This window comes from Xyrauchen texanus, chromosome 20 (assembly GCF_025860055.1).
Source record: "Xyrauchen texanus isolate HMW12.3.18 chromosome 20, RBS_HiC_50CHRs, whole genome shotgun sequence".
In the NCBI taxonomy this organism is placed as follows: domain Eukaryota; kingdom Metazoa; phylum Chordata; class Actinopteri; order Cypriniformes; family Catostomidae; genus Xyrauchen; species Xyrauchen texanus.
In genome coordinates, this window is record NC_068295.1 from 21,408,401 (window position 1) to 21,429,149 (window position 20,749).

At 39.1% G+C, this 20,749-nt stretch overlaps 1 protein-coding gene across 1 annotated transcript; it reads left to right on the forward strand.

Annotated features, from left to right (window-relative positions):
- The first annotated feature begins 567 nt into the window (after positions 1-567).
- On the forward strand, positions 568-20,745 carry mcmbp (minichromosome maintenance complex binding protein). The gene is made up of 16 exons (XM_052151433.1): positions 568-712; positions 982-1,067; positions 4,081-4,221; positions 4,386-4,427; positions 4,576-4,665; positions 4,802-4,934; positions 8,121-8,275; positions 8,953-9,050; positions 9,135-9,304; positions 10,006-10,129; positions 10,264-10,381; positions 11,172-11,337; positions 13,615-13,748; positions 18,686-18,850; positions 18,961-19,049; positions 19,333-20,745. The coding sequence occupies exons 1-16, from the start codon at positions 655-657 to the stop codon at positions 19,457-19,459; spliced, it is 1,896 nt and encodes a 631-aa protein (XP_052007393.1). The 5' UTR covers positions 568-654; the 3' UTR covers positions 19,460-20,745.
- The last annotated feature ends 4 nt before the right edge of the window (positions 20,746-20,749 follow it).

The window sequence follows — 20,749 nt, forward strand, 5'->3', positions numbered from 1 at the left end:
TAAATAAATAAATATGATTTATTACACACACACACACACACACACACACACACACACACACAATTACAATTATAAAAAACAAATAAATAAACGTAATGGATAAACTTTAAGATCAGAGTATCCTAATTATTTGATGCAAGGTTTAGCTCAATATTTGCTATAATTTAAATTGTATTTAAATTGTTCCATACCATTGAAGTATGTGAAAAAAAGATTATGTATTTGTTTTTTGCACAGTATTTTGCTGAAAAGGTGCGGTCAATTACTTTGTTACAAACTGAAAGGGTGTGTCTTTGAATGGGTATGACTATTGATTACAATTGAATGGATGTTATATAGCGCTAAAAAAATACGCTCTACAATATATACAATACATCACTAAATTAACCCTAAATCGCTTAAATTTGAATAACTTTATTTACCTTTTGCGGAGTAGGCTCTTGGAGTAGATCCATTGTAAATATCTGTGAGCTACTATCTAGCCTTCACATTTCGCATTACGTAGAACGTGTGCCCAGGTCACATGGTAGTTTTTCATGACGCATTTTCCCGCCACGGTGTATTGTTTGATGCGGTGTTGCAGAAACTTTCTAGTTGTAGTACATATCAAAGGCATATTAGTTTGAACTTTTCCCATTTGTAAATCCAACAGCAATGCCTACCGTTCATGATTGGATCAATAATCCACTGGGTGTTGTTGATGGCTTTTTTGGTAAGACAACGTTCAAAATGCTAGTTTTCTACTAATGCATTTAGATGCAGGTAGAGAAGAGCATGTGAACAGCATGATTTGTTTTGCTTTTTAATTATATTTGTGGCTCAGTTGTACACATACAGACCAGTTGTGATTTACTAATATTTACTTGTATAGATTTGGTTAAGCCCTATTTAAATTAGCTTCATTGTTGTTGATTAATTTAAACAGCCATGCATAAACTAATAAAACTTACAGGAAGTTGGTTATACTTTGTGTTCCTTCAGCCCAGAGTAACTCCAGTCCAGACTGGCAGAAGAAAGTAGTGGAGTACTTCAAAGAGAAACTGAAACAAAACGACGCTCACACATGGGTACCTGACCTGTCAAATGCTTGTCTGTTTTGTCGGTCTAGTACTAATATACAGTTGAAGTCAGAAGTTTACATACACTTTAGCCAAATATATTTAAACTCAGTTTTTCACAATTCCTGAATTTAATCTTAGAAAACATTGCCTGTCTTAGGTCACTATTTTCTTTTAAGAATGTGAAATATCTGAATAATCGTAGATAGTGATATATTTCAGCTTTTATTTCTTTCATAACGTTGCCAGTGGTTCAGAAGTTTACATTCACATTGTTAGTATTTGCCTTTTAAATTGTTTAAGTTGGGTCAAATGTTTTGGGTAGCCCTCCACAAGCTTCTCAAAATAAGTTGCTTGAATTTTGGCCCATTCCTCCAGCCAGAACTGGTGTAACTGAGTCAGGTTTGTAGGCCACCTTGCTCGCTCACACTTTTTCAATTCTGCCCACAAATTTTCTATCGGATTGAGCTTTGTCATGGCCACTCTAAAACCTTGACTTTGTTGTCCTTAAGCCATTTTTTCCATAACTTTGGAGGTATGCTTGGGCTCATTGCAATAGCAGTTCTAACTTGTTTGGCACCCTTGACGAAACCCTCTTCAACACGCCCTCAAAGTTGTTGACTGGAGGAGTGAGCTGATGTGTTGAGATGTTGCTTCAATATATCCACATCATTTTCCTTCCTTATGATGGCATCTATTTTGTGAAATTCGGCAAAGCACCCCCACAACATGATGCTGCCACCCCCATGCTTCATGGTTGGGATGGTGTTCTTTGGCTTGCAAGACTCACCCTTTTTCCTCCAAACATAACAATGGTCATTATGGCCAAACAGGTCCATTTTTGTTTCATTAGACCCCATGTGCACTTGCAAACTGTCTGGCTTTTTTATGCCGGTTTTGGATCAGTGGCTTCTTCCTTATTATGGCTAAATTCGGATATCCATCAACTAATGAAAAAGAGAGATCTTGCTTTGAAAAATTCTTTGCTTACAAAAACACAGACAGATAGTCTAAGATTTAAATCGTTAAGAAATAAAGTAGTTGCTCAAATAAGAGAAGCGAAAACTGCATATATTGAGCAATTGATTGCAGAATCAGGAGGCTAATGGCTAATCTCTTTGGAAGTGCATTAACAAACGTTCTAAACGAGAAGGTACACAAAGAAAACCGTTGTTGGAGCTGCACATAAATGGAAGACTTGGTACTGATAGCACTGATATTACTAATTCATTTAATAGATATTTTATCCAGTCTGTGGAAGAATTGCTGTATGTTTTGAATCTGTACAATTACCACAATATGCAATAAAAGACACCCTCATCCTTTTATATCTCTGAGGTTGATAAAGATAAGATACTCCAAATTATTAATCAATTGAATAACTCGAGAGCTAAGGATATATTTGGAATTGATACTGCATTTAAAAAATATATATATATAGTGCTTGTTTGCTAAAGCCCTTGGTAAATTTGATAAATGTATCTGTTAGAGAAAGTAAATTCCCTTCAAATTGGAAAACTTCTATTATAACCCCAATTTTTAAGGCAGGATCAGTTGATGAAATTCAGAGTTATAGACCAATTTCTAAAATTCTGGAAAAGTTGGTAGTTGAACAACTTATCAACTATTTAGAAAAAAAAAAAATGATTTACTTCAGTTTGGTTTTAGGCCTGAGTATTCAACAGAAATGGCAAACTGCTTTCTCACAGAACTTATTAAGGGAGCTATAGGTAATGGTAATGTGGTAGTATTCTTAGACCTCAAAAAGACTCCTGCATAAATCTGTTTGACCTTGAATTGTTCAAAAACTGTCTCGATGTGTTTTTCAATTAGAAGTAAATAAATGATTTTATGATTAAGATAAATCAAAAGGCAATAAAGACAGTTAATGATTTTAGATTCTCAGTCAGGTTCAGGATTCTCAACTGACCATCAAATCTGTTAGATCTCTATATATACAAACACAAAAAAAATTGGACAAGAAACAAATTAGATGGCATCGTTGTAATATTTTACAAACATATTTTGCTTAGCTTTGAAAATGTTATACTCATTAAAATGTTTTTTAAATGTGTATGTAATCTTGCTTCGTTTTGATATTAATTGGCTTATGATATCTGCAGTAGTATGGGGAATCACTACAAGAGGTACAACTAATCAGAATTGCACAGTACTGAGGAGAAAAACTAAATTTGCACAATCCACATTTTTAGTTCAAGGTACACTGCTTTGGAACAGCCTACCAGCTGAACTGAAAATGCAGAAAGGGTTGAACATTTTTCAAAGAAAAAATGGTTCAAACTAAAGCAGGTTTGTGAACACTGATGTTCATACACAGTCTCCGCTTTCTTTTATTATTGTTAGATTTTTTACTTTTTGCTTAGTTTTTTTGTGTGATTATTGTTTTATTGTTGTTGAAAAAGCCTAACCAGGGACTGGGGCTGCCAATTAGTCTTGGCTAGAAGCTTGTATGTGGAGCATCGGCTGCTTAAAATTGTAGCAACGTTTCTGCATTGTCCCTGTTAAATAATCTAATAAATAAACAATTATTTGAAAAATTACTCATGTCATTCACAAAGTAGGTGTCCTAAACAACTTGCCAAAACTTAGTTTGCTAATATTAAATCTGTGGAGTGGTTAAAAAATGGGTTTCAATGACATCAACCTAATTGTATGTAAACCAATTACTTCAACTGTACATGAAAGGCTTTGTTATATGTTTGCAGAAGTAAATTAATTTGTGTGCACATGTTTAGAGTAAAGGCCGGTAGTCAGCAACAAATATAAGGAGTGATTTGTATTGACGGATCAATATTAATTTCATTATCCTTTAAACTAGTTCCCCTGACATGCAAACTGTACTGGGCACCACCTAGCGTGATATTTTCAGAGTTGTGCTTAAAATTTTAATTAACCAGTATGTTAGTATGGGATCAGTCGCTATAATTCAAAAAGCTTGAATGGCCATCGGATGAGCAGTACGCCTGCTTAACTTTGTCTTTTTGTCTGCTATGTTATCTAGGTTCCATCCCTGAATGATGTTCCCATGCACTACCTCAAGCCCAATAGTTTTGTAAAATTCCGCTGCATGGTCCAGGATATGTTTGATCCAGAATTGTTCGTGGGGGTTTATGAGATGAATGATCCCACATCAAACTCAAAAGTATGTAGTTTTAACGTCTGTGCAAAGAATCACTTTTGCATTAGTATATTTGCTATGCCATTTAATGTGTTTTTGCATGTCTCACATTGGTGTTCATAACCAAAGGAATCAATTACTTTTGTTTGCCTTTTTAATATAATTTCCGCTTATGACCTTGCCCACAGCTGTTGAAATGTGGAAAGTACAAAGATGTAACAGAGTGTGGGGTGAGTAAATATTTGCCTGGCTAACATGTAAACATACAACCTAGACAGTGCAGTGCACTTATGTAATAAGAGGTAAAATTACATAATTTATTTTGGATTATATTGAATAGACGAATAGTGAAAAGCATGTTTAAATAAACCTCAACAGGTGGACTTTAACTCAAGAAACACAGTGACATCAGAGAGACAGACATTCTATTGTGTCCCCATTCCAGGAGAATCTCAATGGGTGAAGGAAATATCCTTTATTTGGAGCCAGTACCTGTCTTGTAAACTGTTTTGATGTCATTGTTCACTTTCGTTTTCCCTTCAGTGTTTGTTTGATCAGCATGATTTAACATAAGTGTGTTCATGGATCTTTAATTGCTCAGAACAGCTATGCAGGCACCAGTCAGGCACGAGTGTTGCCCTCCACTTCTTATACCCCGAATCGGCATAAACGCAGCTATGAGGAGGATGATGATGAGATGGACACGCAGCCACAACTGATGAAAAATGTTAACCAAGGTTGGAGGGAAATCACGTATAGAATGTCAAATGTGAACTGACTGCTTAGTTCTGGAAAGTGTTTAATTAATCAATTATGATTAGATTAGATTCAACTTTATTGTCATTGTGCAAAATACAAGTACAGAGCCAATGAAATGCAGTTAGCATCTAACCAGAAGTGCAAATAGCAATATGTATGTGTGTGTGTGTATATATATATATATATATATATGAGAGAGAAATATGTAAGTGTATATATAATATGGGTTTCTTGAGTGCAAAGTTATAATGTAGAGAAGCAGAGACCAGCTCAATGCAAATGTCTGTAATACAGTACAAGGTGCAAATGAAGAAGCATAAACTGAAGGTGCATTGTACAGAATGAGGTATAAATGTGTAAATATATGTATATGGCCAGTGGCCATAACAGTGCAAGCAGCATCAGGAGGTAGATGTTATGTACAAGAAATGTGCAAGGGAATGAGTGAAAAAATAAAAATGTAAATAAATATATATAAATTAATAAAAGAAAAATACAAATATGAAGTCCGGGTGGGATGTAGTGTTCAGCACCTGAGTTTAGAGTTCAGTAGGCTGACAGCTGAGGGAAAGAAACTGTTCCTGAGTCTGCTGGTGCGACAGCGAAGACTCCTATAGCGTCTCCCAGATGGGAGAGGAGTAAACAGACCGTGGTTGGGGTGAGAGGTGTATTTGATAATCCTTCTCACCCTCCTTAGGCAGCGTTTATAGTGAATGTCATTGATGGAGTGTAGCTGGACACCAGTGATGTATTGGGCAGTTTTCACCACCCGCTGGAGTGCCTTCTGATCTGAGACAGAGCAGTTGCCATACCACGCTGTGATGCAGTTTGTTAAGACACTTTCAATAGTGCAGCGGTAAAAATTCAGAAGGATATGGGGGGGACAGGTGAGCTTTCCTTAGCTTCCTAAGGAATTAAAGGCGCTGTTGCTCCTTTTTAATCAGAGTGGAGGTGTTGTAGGTCCAGGAAAGATCCTCAGAGATATGGACACCCAGGAACTTGAAGCTTGTCACACGCTCCACTTCGAGTGTGTGTGTGTGTCCTTTCCTAGTCCTCCGGTAGTCCACAATCAGTTCCTTGGTCTTCTGGGTGTTGAGTGTGAGATTGTTGTTGGCACACCACACTACCAGGTGCTGTACCTCTTCCCTGTAGGCCATCTCATCGTCGCCGCTGATCAGACCTACCACCGTGGTGTCATCTTTAAACGTGATAATGGAGTTGGAGCCATACTCAGGTATGCAGTCGAGGGTGAATAGGGAGTAGAGGATTGGACTCAGCACACAGCCCTGTGGTGCATCAGTGTTCAAAGTGAGGGTGGAGGATTTGTGGTTGCTTATCCTAACAGACTGTGGTCTGTTAGTGAGGAAGTCCAGGGTCCAGTTGCAGAGGGAGGGGCTAATGCCAAGATCGGTGAGCTTGGAGATCAGCTTGGATGGGATCACAGTATTGAAGGCAGAACTGAAATCAATGAATAGCATCCTGACATACGTGTTATTTTTGTCCAGGTGAGTCAGGGCGCGGGGTGAAGAGCTGAGGAGATAGCATCCTCAGTTGACCTGTTGGGTCCAGTGTTGGGGGGAGACATGTTTTCAGGTGGGAGAGGACCAGCCTCTCAAAACACCTTGCTATGATGGGAGTATGAGCAATGGGGCGGAAGCCGTTGAGGGCAACTGCAACAGCATGTTTTGGTACTGGTACAATGGTGGCTGTTTTGAAGCAGGTTCTGCACAGGCCCTGAGCACTCTGCCCAGGATGCCATCAGGGCCAGCAGCTTTATGTGCCTTCACTCTGCTCAGGGTGGAGCACACATCACTGGAGGAAAATGTGAATTATGCTGTTCTAATGAGTATGTAGCTTATAGGTAGTAGATGAAAAATTGTGTTTCCACAGTCTTTGAAAACCTGGAAATCTCAGTGAATTTAGCATTTGTTATATCCAGGCCTGGAATAGTAATGGAAGTTCAAAGAGTCTTTAAAAGTCGTGGAAATCGCATGGAAATGCATTTAGTGAATATACAATGCATATAGAAAATCATCATACCCCTTTGAAACAGTCACTTGTTTTTGGTCTTGAAGCCTGAAATAAAACAAATTCCAGCTTTATTTACAAATTTTGCTTTATAACATTCAAGGATGAAAAAAAGGCACCAGTTCCAAAAATGTATAAAAGATGAAAAACTAGAAAGCAGGGTTGAAAAGTGATTATACCCCTGGATTTAATACTTCGTAGGGTAAAATTTGCTTTAATGACAGCCATCAGTCTGTATAAAATATTTGCCCATTCTTCCTGGCAGAATTGTTCGAGTTAAGTCAAATTGGGTGAGTGACAGTGGACTGCTCTCTTCAAGTTAATCCACAGATTTTCTAATGTATTTAAGTCAGGGCTCTGACTTGGCCACTCATGGACTGTTCCTGACCATCCTATCCTTAAGCCACTGCATTGGAGAGTTTTGGGTGTATATAGCAGTATCCATTTTCACTTCAAACCTGACCAATTGCCAAATCCCCACTGAAGAAAAACACCCCCATAATGTTCCATAACATAATATTCCATACACCATGCTTCACAGTAGGTATGGTATGTTCTTGGTAATGTACTGTTTGGTTTCCTCCAAATATAGTGCTTTTGAGTTCAGTCCAAAATGTCAAAATATTTGTCTCATCTGACCATTAATCCTTTTGTCACATGGCATCAGAATCCTTCAAGTGTTTTTTCACAAAGTGAAAACAATACTTAGTGTGGCACTTTTTCAGAAGAGGCTTCTTTCTTGCCACCCTGCCATACAGGCCAGCATTGTGGTAAGCTTGGTAGATTGTTTTCACATGCACAGACTGATCAATCTCAGCCTTAAGGGCTTGTAAATCCTTAAAGTTGCCTTAGACCTCTTGATAGCTTCCCTGATTAATATCCTCCTGGCACAACAAATTATAATGATTTTGAGAAGGTATGGTGACTTTCTATAGGCAATGTACATGTTTTAAATGCTCATTTCTAATATATTTAATTACTGGATAATTACTCTTAGTGCAATCTTTATAAAAATAATACAAAAACAAAATTCTGTGGAATTAATTGAAAATGGATGGCTATTCATTGGTCAAAAGTAGCTTGTATATTGGTTCATGTGCAAGAGAAAGGATTGTTTGTATTTTGTCTTTGATCAGGAGCTCCGAGTTCTGCAGATTCTCATTCCAACATGGAGCCAAAGCGTCAGGAGACAGAAGCCCCCAATCAGAATGCGTCCACTTCACGCTGCACCTCTAGTCTGGATCTAAACTTCCCTTTGCCTGAGGAGAAAGGCCCAGCCTGCCTTGTTAAGGTTTAACTCGTTGCTCCCTTATCGGTGCTGTAATTGATTTTAGCCATTCTAGAATTACCCCAAACTGTGCTGTTGGATTAGCCACGCACCCCGTTTCCAATATCCTGCACTCCAAAGATACCAAATTAGTTTTACTGATACAGACTTGGAGCATAAACGGTTGTCAAAAACAACAGTATCAAAATAGCGCATTCAACTGACAACTCTTATTAACATGGCATAAAAATGGTATTAAGCCTCAATAATTCACTGCAACTACAATACTATGAGAACTTGTAAAATGATTGATGGGCAGAAAGCGTCAGAGTCTGCGGTCTGCAGACTCATTTTTGTTTGCTGTTTACAAAGTCTGGTGCTGTCAGAGAGACAGGTGAGATATCTCACGAAACTTATTTCATTAATATCTTTCAAAAAATGTACATCTCCATGAAAAAAATCTGCTTGCAGCACCTTTAATCTTAATCTTAAACTAATTAAATGGTTCAATTAAATTGTTTGCCTTTGTCATTTATTTCATAGTATGTCATTTTTAATACAAGCTCTTTAGAATAACAATATAATAAATTTGTCTTTACCCGACACGTTAACCTTGTAGTTTACTTGTGATAAAATGGTTCACAGCATTGAATTGTTCCCCACCTACATGTCCAAAATGGTCCATTCTCTGTAATTGACAGGTATATGAGGAATGGGACAGTTTCAAACTGAACGAAATGTTAGAAGTATTTGGCATTCTCTCTGTGGATCCTACATTGAGCATGATTGCAGATGAGAGGTAATAATCAATGATTTTTGGAAGCTTGTAATTACAAGACTAGGTTCTCTACAATTGCATCTTAAAATTGTTTCCTGTTTTAAGAGAGGCATCTTCACTGTTGGATCCAACAGAAGGCATGGAGACTGTAGATGAGCAAAGAGTTCACAGCCCACCAGCATCCCTTGTACCACGAGTGCACATGTTATATGCCCAGCCCCTACTACACAACAACCCATTACTGCCCCCTGGTGCCTTGGAGGATAACAGAGACTGTAAGACATTGAACACGTTTACATATACTTAAGAAAACTGTTTATTCCAGGGTTTTGCAGAAAGTGGCATTCTGAAATGTAAACGAGAACGGCAATTTCCATAAGCTGTGTTCTTTGAGCACATGTGCGTGGAACATACCGGATAACTACGAAATAATAAGAGTTCTACATCAGATCAACAATTCAACACAGTGGAAAGAATTAGACATTTCTGGAAGTACACTGGAAAAAGGGAAAAGTACATAAACTAAACCCATTTATACACCAATTAAAAATGTTGACTACTGTCCCTCTCGTCCACGCATTTGTGCATAAGGGGAATCCCGGAATTTGAAGTAAGAGGGTAATCCCACTTTTACATTGCAGTTCAGCTACAGGTCGCTATGGGAAAATAAGAAAACAAACAGAGAACAAAATAGCGAAGTCTTCTTCTAATGTCATATTTGTTATTTACACAAGTGTTGCGGGGAAATTACGTTGCTGTGGATAAAACTGCTTACTTATCGTGCCACATGTATACTGGAGTAAAGAGAAAGCTGATAACACAGTGCATGTCAATGCGTATGCCGATTTTGAATCTTAAGCAGCTTTCTCGTAATAAATTTCATTCTGGTGTCCCTGTAAACAAGCTCATTGCCCTTAAATTCTGGCACATGATACAAAGTTTATAAGATAGTGTGTGTGTGTGTTGTCGTCCTCAGATTTAAATGGTGTTCTTGGAGAGCTGGCTTCAGTCAGAGCAGAGCTGCTCACCTACCTCACACACGTCCTGCTGGGGGATTCACTCGCTGCAGAGTACCTCATTCTCCATCTCGTCTCCAAAGTGTGAGTTTCTCATTACATTTCTAGAGTGGCTTTTTAAATGTTTATATTCCATATTTTGGAATTGTATGCAGTGCTTAATATCACTTTTTCTCACTTAAAAAAATAGTGACTTCTTACAAACCTCTTTTTTTCAGATATAGCAGACGTGATGTTCTTCCTTTGGGCAAATTTACCCTAAATCTCAGTGGTTGTCCGCATAGCACTCCATACACGGACCATCTCTGCAAGGTCATCCAACAGCTTGTACCATCTGTAAGTCTTCTAGAATGTGCTTTTCAAGATCTTCAAAATTACCTTTAATTACAGAAACAATTGATTTTAAAGGAATTTTTCACTCAAAAATTGAAATTCTATCAATTTACTCACCCTTATGTCGTTTCAAACCTGTATGACTTTTTATACATGGCAGTGGATAATGCCTCACTTTTAAGGCCTAAAAAAGTAACCAAAACATTTATTAAAGTAGTCAATTTAACTTGCGTGTCTTCTAAATGCATACAATAGATTTTAAATTTACATTTATGCATTTGGCAGACGCTTTTATCCAAAGCGACTTACAGTGCACTTATTACAGGGACAATCCCCCTGGAGCAACCTGGAGTTAAGTGCCTTGCTCAAGGGCCCAACAGTGGCATCTTGGTGGTGCTGGGGCTTGAACCCCTGACCTTCTGGTCAGTAACCCTGAGCCTCAACCACTGAGGAACAACCCAAAATATATATATATATATATTTTTTTTTTTTTTAAACCTTGTCTTTTGGACGATCATGAGAGCCAGATGTGAGAAGCTTGTTCATATTGGCTTGCATGTTTATGCAATAACTTGCATTGATTTCAGTGCTCAACTGGTGAATGATCTATTCCTTGAATACTTCAATTTGTAATTGTATTAGCTGCTATTTTCACTAATGTTATGTGAGCTATGCACCATTGTTATTTATATAAGCTTATCTGCTCTATTACTTTATTAGTTGTATTATTTAAAAAAAAAATTGCTTTAGAACTGTTAAGAATTTTAAACCGTTAATTTACCTTTCATGCCAGTCATACAGATTATGCATGAGCTTGCATAATATGAATAACCAGCACATGGTGCCAAGGAAAGACTACACAGCTAACCGCCTGGTGAGTGGGACTCTTCAGCTGGCCAGTAACACATCCCTGTTTCTGGATGAGACACAGCTGGAACAGGGCCAGCTGAACACCACAGGTGAGAGAGCACTGATTTGTAGCTGGGAAAACTACAGTGCTAAATAGGAGACATACAGTTGAAGTCAGAAGTTTACATAAACTTAGGTTGAAGCCATTAAAACTAATTTTTTTAACCACTCCACCAATTTAATATTAGCAAACTAGTTTTCACAAGTCGTTTAGGACGTCTACTTTGTGCATGACATGAGTACATTTTCCAACAATTGTTTACAGACCGATTGTTTCACTTTTAAGTGACTCACAATTCCAGTGGGTCAGAAGTTTACATACACATAGTTAACTGTGCCTTTAAGCAGCTTGGAAAATTCCTGAAAATGATGTCAAGCCTTTAGACAATTAACCAATTAGCTTCTGATAGGATGTGGTCTGAATTGGAGGTGTACCTGTGGATGTATTTTAAGGCCTACCTTCAAACTCAGTACCTCCTTGCTTGACATCGTGGAAAAATCAAAAGAATTCATCCATATTACATAAAAATAATGTGGACCTCCACATGTCTGGATCAACCTTGGGAGCAATTTCCAAATGCCTGAAGGTACCACTTTCATCTGTACAAACAATATTATACATGTATAAACAACATGGGACCACACAGCTGTTGTACTGCTCAGGAAGGAGACGTGTTCTGTCTACTAGAGATGAGCGTAGTTTGGATCTTGTGAAGATGCTGGAGGAAACAGGTAGACAAGTATCTATAGCCACCGTAAAATGTGTCCTATATCGTCCTAACCTGAAAGGCTGCTCGGCAAGGAAGAAGCCACTGCTAAAACCGCCATCAAAATCCAGACTACAGTTTGCAAATGCACATGGGGACAAAGATATTTCTTTTTGGAGAAATGTCCTCTGCTCTAATGAAACAAAAATTGAAACATTTTACCATAATTACCATTGTTATGTTTGGAGGAAAAAGCGTGAGGCTTGCAAGCCGAAGAACACCATCCCACCCGTGAAGCATGGGGGTGGCAGCAGATGTTGCTTTGTTGCTGGAGGGACTGGTGCTCTTCACAAAATAGATGGCATTATGAGGAAGGAAATTTGTGTGGAGATATTGAAGCAACATACCAAGAGATCAGCCAGGAAGTTAAAGCTCGGTCACAAATGGATCTTCCAAATGGACAATAACCCCCAAGCAGCTTTGCGTAAGAAATGTGGTCAGAAAAAATCTTGGAGATCAGAGATCGATAAAACTTTTGAAGTCACATCATATAAAATCAACAGTAGAACACACTGCTTTGTTTAATAGTGGAAATAAGAGCATTTCCTCATGCACAATGTGATGAGAACTTATGGGATTGGGACTAAACAGAAAGCCACTTTTTAGTGAAGCTAATCATGAAAAACTACAATTTGCTATGGAGCATAAAGATTGGGGAGTGGAGCAATGGAAAAAGGTTGTGGTCTGATGAGTCCAGATTTAACCTATTACTAAGTCAGGGTAAGAAGGGACATTTTTTACATACAGCAATGCACCTGTCATGCATAGTGCCCACTGTACAAGCCTCTGGAGGCAGTGTTATGATCTGGGGTTGCTTCAATTGGTCAGGTCTAGGCTCAGCAACATAATGCAGCAATAAAATTAAGTCTGCTGATTACCTGAATGTACTCAATGACCAGGTTATCCCATCAATGGATGTTTTCTTCCCTGATGGCACGGGCATATACCAGGATGACAATGCGAAGATTCATCGGCCTCAAATTGTGAAAGAGTTGTTCAGGGAGCATGAGGAATAATCCTGACCTTAACACCATTGAATGTCTTTGAGATGTGCTGGAGAAGACTTTAAGGAGTGGTTTGACTCCCGTCATCAATTCAAGATCTCAGCCAAAAATGTATGCAAAACTGGACAGAAATAAATGTTGTGACATTGCATAAGGTTATCGAAACAATGCCACGGCGAGTGCATGTAGTAATCAAAGCTAAAGGCGGTCCAACTAAATATTAGAATATGCAACATTTCTTTTGGCCATCCAGTGTATATATTTAGACCTTGTTAGTCTTCGAGTTCAGAATATATATAAGTTGCCTTGAAAAACAAGTATCATCTTTTTGTGTTCTGTATTCATAACAGCAGTAAACTTATCATATTTAGCATACACAACTAATACCGGTTCAGCCTCTTTCAGAGGAGCGGTGTGTCTCTGTTAAAGGGACTGCAGCAGCTGGCATTTCATTTAGGCTGAATGAACAAAACTGAGCATTACAATGCATTTGCGAATTGCATGTTGTTCATAGTACATTAAGCCTTGTGTCTCTTGGTGTTTGTTCTTTGTGTAGGTGTGCAGAACATTACTGCACTGGGGAACCTGATCTCCTGGCAGAAGGTTGAATATGACTTCAACTACCACCAGATGGAATTCCCCTGCAATATTAACGTGCTTATCGCATCCGAGGGCCAATCCCTCCTCCCGGTAAGAACTTCAGGCCTAAATCCCTTTCACTTGGGCTTTATTATTAAAATATCAACCACACATATTTAGACATCAAAGTATTGATCAGGGAGACCCAACCTCTTCAAGGGATAGTTCACAAAAAAATTTAGATATTTAGGCAGAATGCTTGCCTTAGGCAACATTCACTTTCATTATATGGACAACAGATGCTGTGAAAGTGAATGTAAACTGAGGCTAACATTTTGCAGAACATCTCTTGTGTTTCACAGAGGAAAGTAAGTCATACTGGTTTAGAACAACATGAGGGTGATAAATGATGAGGGTGAACTATCCCTTTAATTCCACCAGGTGAAAATGTTTTGTTTGGTCAGATGCAACTCCCAAGAGACTGGTGTAAAAATGGGAGTAGTTGTTCCCATTGGGCAGTCGTGAAGAATGGAATATTTCCATTGCAGTCCTCCGTGTCTTCGTCAGCTCCCTGGCTGGGCTCTTATCATGGCTTAATATGATGCTAATATCTTGTGGAATGTGCTGTGCTATTCCTGTACGTCAGCTCTCTAGTTACCATGGCTGCAACTCTACCACAAGGACATTAGAGAGGCCAGGAAAGCCACTTATTGTCACAAAGCTGGCTACTCAGTATGTTTACAGTGATACAAAGTTTAAAAGGCAACTGCATGTTGTTGAATAGTTTTTGGCTTTTATAATGTCTTTTTATCAATTACTTTTTCATGCATTGATAATAAAAATAAGTTCCCAACAATTAACTAAATATATATGTATGGTAAGTATGGTATGTATCTATATAAAAATAGGGCTACTCGTTGCAATAGTCTTTGTCCCTTTACACAACTTTGGTGTGAGTGGCAGGGTAAATTAAAGGGGGGTTGCACACTGGACATGTCTGGCAGAGGATATGACGTGTTCTGAAATTCTAAACAATTATTTTCAACTAAGGTACGCACCCACCACCACCACCCTTCTCCAGAAGCTGCTCAAATTTGCAGTGCCACGAAGAGAAACTCCCATAATTTTCATTTTAAATTTGACCAAAATCATCAAGACAAAGATTATCTATGTTAAGATGTATCTTTTATATAGCCCACACAATTTATTTTCAGTTAAAATCATATCATATCTTTTGTGGTTTCAAAGCTGCATACAGTTCCATTCCATAATAATTTCTAATCTTTTCAGTTTGCACAGTTTCTCCAGTTCTTTCATCTTGTGTTGATCCACCTATGGGAAGGGCATACGCACCTGACATCTGCAGAAGCATCCAATTACACCAAGTCTGGCTTGACAGAGAGGAGCAAGTGTACAATGCCACTGTAAGGCCTGCCCTTACCTGAAGGCATAAAAGGACCTACTTGCGCACTATTTTCCTCTTTTGACATTCACTTCTCGCAACCTCTGAACATTTAGCTCACAGCTCAATTAGATTTCACTTGTTGGCTTTCATTTAACAGTCTACAGGAGGACACACCCAAGGATCAGCCTCCACTAGGCATGACTGCCATGGAAGGTCAGTTGCTGTTTTATCCTGCCGGAAAGCCGTTCATGTTCATTGGCCCTCTCGCTTTTATGGCTGCCCACCTTTCTTTATTGCTGTTTTTTCCTGCATCTTGGGCTAACCACCTGCTGATACTTGGGTAATAAGAATTCAGTGGTTTTCCACAGCATGGCTCAGTTGAAACCCATGACATCTGCGAACTCCATGAACCAGCAGTCATGGGCATGCCCGACCACTTGCGGAGCCCTAATTGTAGCGAGGGATACCCATCCCTTCTGCGTGGTTTATGGGGTTGAAATATACGAAGGAAGCTCTTTTTCTGCCAGAGAACATTAGCCATTGCCTCACCTTGGTAGAGGTAACCCAAAGCATCTAACTTTAACATGATGACGGACCGGGGGAAATTGTGGCAAATCTGGGGGCCTCCCAGACTTTGCCTGCACTTAGTTGGGCTGACCAAACCGACTTGTCTACTCGAGGATACTACTCTTCCCTGTGTTTCCGCCATTCAGCTAGATGGTCTCGTTTCATTCTGACAGTAATGCAGCTCTGTGCGGTAAGACTCACGGTGGTGGCTTGTGTGTTTACGTCAACAAGGAATGGTGCAATAACTCTATGCTACTGTGATGCGCGCTCGTCTGTTAGAATATTACAGTGATTTGGGCTTGCACATCAACATTGCACCACTGGAAAAGCACAGTCTTTCATGCATTCAAGGAATGGTTATGTTAAAAAATGTGTTAACGACTGACATTGCCCTGTCCTGGAGGGGTGCCAACTAGGAGGGCAGAACAGTGAATGGGTACGTGGCTGACCAAACTACTCTCATAAATTATCTAGAGCTCCTTATTGTATGGAAGACTCAAGACATTTTCTGCCTTGCCTTCAGAGGCATGTTCTAGTGTGCTGCGACAATACCACAGCCGTAGTGCACATTAATCGGCAAGTAGAGATGCGCTCCCCTCAGCTTCACTGCCTAGCCCACAAACTTTTGGTATGGAGCAGTCAGTACTTCCTGCCGTTATGCGCGACTCAAGTCCCGGGAGTTTTGAACTCTAGCGTGGATCTCTTTTCAAGGAGAAACAAACACTACGGAGAGTGGCGACTCCACACTCAGGTAGTGTGGAAGGGTATATTCGGACGGGCTTGTGACAATCTCTTCACCTTGTGTTAAATTGCCCATTGTCCTACGTTCTTATTGCTAAAAGACAATGATGCGCCACTCAGTGTAGATGCACTGGCACATCCATGGCCCAATGTGCTGCTCTATGCCTTTCCCCCTCTCAGCTTGATTTTTCCCACTCTTGTCAAAGTGAGAGAGCAGAGCTTGACACTTATTCTTATAGCACCCATATGTCTGGCGGAGATAATTCCCCTCCTTCATGCCCAGCCATACCCGCTCCCGTTGTGCACAAGCCTCTTGTCTCAGGCGAACTGAGAAATATACCACCCTCACCCAGACAGGGTGGCTCTATGGGCCTAGCCCATGAAAGGTCCAACTTGAACACAATGGTGCTTCCCCTTTCTAAGTGTTTCCCTAAATTCACAGTGGAGGTGTTAGAGCTCAGCGCTTTCCACCTCCTTTCACCTCTGTGGAGGATGAGAGGCTGAATGCCTTGTGTCCTGTGCATGCACTCCACGTATACAAGTAGGACTGAGACTATCAGAAAGCGACCATGTCTTTGGGCTTCCTCCTTCCTTCTGACACTGGTAACCCCATTTCTAAACAACCTTCCATTGGCTTGTGGAAGCAATATCTTTGTCATATTGCTTTGAGAGTCTCCAGCCCCCCCCCCCCGCCCTCATGCCTTAGAGCCCATTCCACAAGAGCCATGGCTGTTTCCTGGGCCCTGTTTCAGGGAGTCTCCATTTGTTCAGCTGTATGTTGGACTTCCCCTCCAAGCTTTTGTCCGGTACTACCGACTTGATGTCACCAGAACCCCAGTAACGCATGCGTTTTGTGTAAATGAACCCATAACCCTTTCTCCCTCACACTGTGTACGTGTTACCCCACAGGTTTCACTCCAAGGTTTCAGGGCCTCTTCTCCCTGCATTTGTTTATTTTTTTAGAGCCTGCTAATATTATAAAGTATGTATGTGCCACTGCCTTTAATTAGGAGACCATCCTTTTGGCTGACAGCATTATTCATATCTTCCCATAGGTGGATCTCGAACATGAGAGATAATGAAAGGGAATAATAGGTTACCTTTTCTGTAACCCCAGTTCATAGTGGAGAGATCCACCACGAGAAGCGAATATGCTCATTGAGGATAGTAGCGTGTACAGGTCCTTGTATGCCCTCAGGTAAGGGCAGAGTCTTACAGCGGCATTGGACACGTGTCCTGTCTGTCAAGCAAGACTTGGTGCGATTGGATGCTTCGTATGCCCTTCCCGTAGGTTGATCTCTCCACTCAATATTTCAGAGAACTGGGGTTACAGAAAAGGTAACCTATCATTTCATACCCTAATCTGCAAACTCATCATCATCATTTTGTTGATTCTTGACGTACAAAAACCTTTGTAACTTGTATTTGTATGGTGATGAGTAGATCGACTACGCTTCTCATCAAGTGTATGACCGGTTCCAGTTATTGTTATATCCCCCTCTTGTGTTCTCCCAAAGCTATTATGCCAGACTACAATAAACAAACCTGAAGCAGCAACTGAGTGAATTGGAAAGCTCTAATTTAAATGTTGGCTAATGTTAATATATCGATGCCTCAAAAATGTATATCGATAAAATAACATGCCAATCAATATTTTATGACATGCCTACTTCTGACATTTCTATTGTCATTTCAAATGTGATGTGTGTTATAAAAATATTTTATTTTTTTATAATTTCTGTCCTGTTCTCCCAATTCCCACTATTTGTTAGCTTCTCGTGGTGGCACGGTTACTCACCTCAATCAAGGTGGTGGAGAAAATGAGTGGTAGTCCAGGAGTGGGTAGTCAGCGTCAATATGTGCCGAGATACCCAGGCCCCCTAATTATTTTAATGTTTTAATACTTTTGCCTGTCCCTGTTTAATATGCAGAGACAATTATAAGTAAGCTATTAGTAGCTTGATTTTCCCAAAAAGTGTAAAAACTGTAGCTCTGGCACTATCAAAGCATTGCTCTGTTTGTTTGAGCATCCCATCCAGCCTGTTGTAGTAACATTGGCATAACCAGTGGTGTGAGGAGTTGGCAGGGCTCTTTTTTTTTTTTTTTTTTATAATTATTTTTATTTATTTTTTTTACCAATGGAAAGTATTAGTATTTACATAAGGGAAATTAGTATTAGGGAAACCGTTTTGAAAACTTAGGTTTCTCTCACTTTGTGTTTATGAATGTACATAAGAGACATAAGCAAATCATTGTTAATGTGGAAGACATTTTTATTTATTTCTGAGACCTATTGCAAAGAAGTTTTGTTCATTGATTTGTATTTCTTTCTCAGTCTGACTGTCAAGTCCACCTCCGGCCCACGCTGAATCCACCTAACCTTGAGGAGTACCTGAGTGCAGTACAGGTAGCACAGATTCCACCTCAACTAAACAAATATCGCATCTACCTGAGTGTTGCACGTGCCCTGAACTACAGCATCTCTGATGAGATCACAAAGGTCAGATGTGATAGACTTTTGATACACGTTTTTGCTCCGAGTTTCTACAGTATAAAGTTTTCTTGTCTCGTGCACTTCTCTTACACACTAACTGCACTCTTGATCTGTAGGCAGTGGAAGAAGACTTTGTTGACATGCGTAAAGATGACCCACAGAGTATGTCTGCAGAAGATCTTCATAGATTGCTGGTAGTTGCAAGGTGGGATTTTAATTGCCCAAACACTTAATCAAGTTCTCTAAACCAGGGGTCATATTACAGACACAACCTAACTCTAGAACACTACCTTTTATAACTGTTATTTAGGAATCCTATCTTATCAATGCCAGTTAAATCCTAACTTGATCTTTGTCATATTTTAAAGTAAGACTTAAAATAGTATTTTTCTATAATACGGCCACAGTTTAGCAAACATTTATTAAACATAAAATAACCAAAGGTTGTTTTTGATATTAAGTACCAATTTGTGTTCTCATTCTTTCAGATTGCTGTCATTAAGTCATGGGCAGAACACACTTTCTAGAGATGGCTGGATGAAAGCCAAGCAGCTGGAGGCCTTGAGAATAAGTAGAACACAACAGCAGAAATGTATTAATGGAAATGAGCCTTAAAATATATTACTTATTGCAAATACTTAAAGAATCACCATACTTAGTTAATATGTTGGTTAAAATATTTCATCCACATTTTTTTGTACAGCTCAACATTTTTTACTTAATTTTAAACATTTGGGAAAAACTTGCAGAAGTACATTTTTGCACTGTGTAAATTTATTTTTGATAAATCTAAAAACATTTGAATCATTGTATGTTAACATATGCAGATGTATGACAAAGGATAACTGCCTTACTGCAAATATTTACACTTTGCACTTCAGGGTATGAAGAAAATTAAGTTTTGATAACCATCTTGGATTATGACATTTTTTGTTTGCTACTATTCCTGCCAGCTTTGCCTGATGTGCCTAAACAGTGCCACAAAAAAAATCTGCCTGATCCGCACAGAATGAATAATACCAAATTTTTATTTTTGCACAGATTTTATGAGATAGAAGTGAGGTTATATCTTGTCAATAGTTTGTCATATTGAAACTAAACTTGGTATGCTTCATCAGGACCATGATCTGACGATACACGCAAAGTTTTGAAACCATATATAAACCATATATAATTTTTCCCATATCAGCCATACTGCCTCTCTGATACATAGATTTTTATCAAAAAGTTAAATATCTTTTGAACGCATTGTCAGATTTATGGGAAATTATGTATGCATTATTGGCATAATTTTCTGTAGTTCAAAAGATAATTCACACATGTGTGCTGACCAGGAAACAACCTTGGCATGTCATTTTGCCGTTCATGAAGCATGGCAACTGAGTGGCACAGTGTAAATGTCTGTAAATTTATAAGGGATTTATGGTCTACACTTATTTATAATATATATATATATATTAGCGCCTTTTTAACGGTATTCAAACACTGTGACTTATTCACACACACATTCATACACCAATGGCGGCAGAGCTGCCATGCAAGGTGCTAGCCTGCCATTGGGAGCAACTTGGGGTTCAGTGTCTTCGGCATGTGGAGTCGGGCTGGGATTCGACCCACCAACCCTGCGATAAGTGGCCGACCCGCTCTACTACCTGAGCCACAGCCGCCCCATAATTTAGATTGCAGAATCATAGGGAGGTTCTTATAACAAAAGAAAAAAAAATCATAAATGCTCCTTTTGTTGAGTTTCTAGATTTAATGACGAAATGTTTTTGAATAAAATCTTGTTTATACATTTTTGGTGGTAATAACATTTAATCTACAGCTTTTTTTTTTTCTTTTAGTCTTTTAAAAATGGTCTTAAAGTCTTAAATTTAGCGTCATAAAACCTGCAGAAACCGTGTG